The sequence below is a fragment of the Plasmodium cynomolgi genome, chromosome 12, assembly GCF_000321355.1.
Source record: "Plasmodium cynomolgi strain B DNA, chromosome 12, whole genome shotgun sequence".
In the NCBI taxonomy this organism is placed as follows: domain Eukaryota; phylum Apicomplexa; class Aconoidasida; order Haemosporida; family Plasmodiidae; genus Plasmodium; species Plasmodium cynomolgi.
In genome coordinates this window covers 687,340-688,950 of record NC_020405.1, presented here as the reverse complement: position 1 = coordinate 688,950, position 1,611 = coordinate 687,340, and the positions used below count along the sequence as shown (strand labels likewise).

Genomic DNA, 1,611 nt, shown 5'->3' with positions numbered 1-1,611 from the left:
TTTTCCCCTTTTTTGGATTTCACAATTTTTGACAATGCAAGCTTCCTTCCATAGTGAAGCCATTTAAAAAAAGAGAAAAAGAAAAGAAGGAACAAACTGGGGTTGCAAAAATATTACTCGTGCACATCATAGTGAAAAAAAAAGAAAAAAAAAAAACGAGTATAAAATTGTCTTATGATGGATTTGCTTACTTCCTGCACTTTGACCGCTTTAATTTTGGTTAGCTAACTGTGCCTGTCTCCATGTGGGGTGAAGATAAGCACCTGATGATGGCCCACACATGGGTGCTCATGCAGTTATATAACTCTGTTTGCTACATTCGTCCGTGTAGCGCTTAGTAACCCGTGGTGGGTTGGACCCCCATATGGTGGCTACCAACCCAATATAGCACAAAGAGCTAGCCAATTTATTTTTTTTCCGCGAACAATTTTTTTTTTCAGTTAATATTCACATCATGCGGGGCATTTTACAGACATTTCGTGAAGGCAGGCGAGTCGACGTTCTTAACGGCAGCAACTTTTGTTCTGTCGCTTAGCACAAGTTTTATCCTCGTCCTGTTCATACCAATGGATATATACCTGGTGTCCAATGGGGTAAGTACTTCCTCCTAAAGGGAGAGAAGAGAAGGGGCAAAGTAAAAGTGCCACTTTGTTCACCACTGCTTGAGTCAACTTCTTTCATTTGTTCCTTTTCCCCCCTTTTTTTTGTCCACGTGCCATTCTTTTAGGACGTAGAAATTTCAAACTTGGAAATAACCCAAAGGCTCGTGTCCAAGTTCTACCACTGTTAGTCTCCCCCCATTGGCAACACGTTTCGCAGTTGGGGCTCCGCACTGCAGGATTGACATTATTTGTAGAACTGCTCATGTTTGCCTTCCTACGATCACTGAAATGGCCCTTTCCCCCCCTGCAGTTATTTTCTGGGTGCTAATTTTCGAAGCTTACATCCTGGTTCCGTTCTCCTACTTCTACGTGAATAATAAGCGTACTGACGGGAGTGCACACGGCGTCGAGCAGCACGCACATACATGTACATGCATGCATACGTGCCGCATATGTGTGCATTTTTTTTTTTTTCACCTGAGCAGGCTACTACCGAAACGAATTCGATGACAACATAGTGCCATGCGAAAATGTGATTGAGTCTTTCAAAAAAACGGTAAAAATAGGGGGAAGACATGACGACCCTGAGGTAGACAACCCAACTTTTCCGCAGCACAACACATGCTCGCATAACTTTCACCCCTCCGCAGATATACTTTATATGTCTTATAGTGGCTCTGTCCATAATTGGCCTAGTTTACAGACCGGGCCACAAACTCGCAATGGTACGGATAAGCGAAACTGCGCTTTTTTTTTGCGCTACCGAAATGGGATAGGTGGAGATGGCTGTTTAGGAGACGCCCGCCGCCATGATCAGCATGAAAGAATGGATTCACAACTCCATGCAGCATGAGCATATGTATTCATAACTGCTTATTCAACCCTAATTATATAATCACCCTTTTTTTTTTTTTTTTTTTGCTCCTTTGCTTATGAATTACCAAACAGGAAAAGGGAAAAGAACTGGAGTACATTTCGGACCTCCTGGATATGAAACACAGTTAGGGAG

The 1,611-nt window shown here is 42.7% G+C and overlaps 1 protein-coding gene across 1 annotated transcript in view; it reads left to right on the top strand.

Annotated features, from left to right (window-relative positions):
- Nucleotides 1-566: 566 nt before the first annotated feature.
- PCYB_122490 (LMBR-like integral membrane protein) overlaps nucleotides 567-1,611 on the top strand; it is a gene marked incomplete at both ends in the record, with an annotated part of 2,756 nt that continues 1,711 nt past the window's right edge. Inside the window, 6 exons of the mRNA XM_004223581.1 lie at nucleotides 567-593; nucleotides 728-785; nucleotides 913-984; nucleotides 1,088-1,158; nucleotides 1,253-1,327; nucleotides 1,551-1,602. Coding sequence (XP_004223629.1) covers nucleotides 567-593; nucleotides 728-785; nucleotides 913-984; nucleotides 1,088-1,158; nucleotides 1,253-1,327; nucleotides 1,551-1,602 — 355 coding nt within the window. The remainder of the gene's footprint in view (nucleotides 594-727; nucleotides 786-912; nucleotides 985-1,087; nucleotides 1,159-1,252; nucleotides 1,328-1,550; nucleotides 1,603-1,611) is intronic.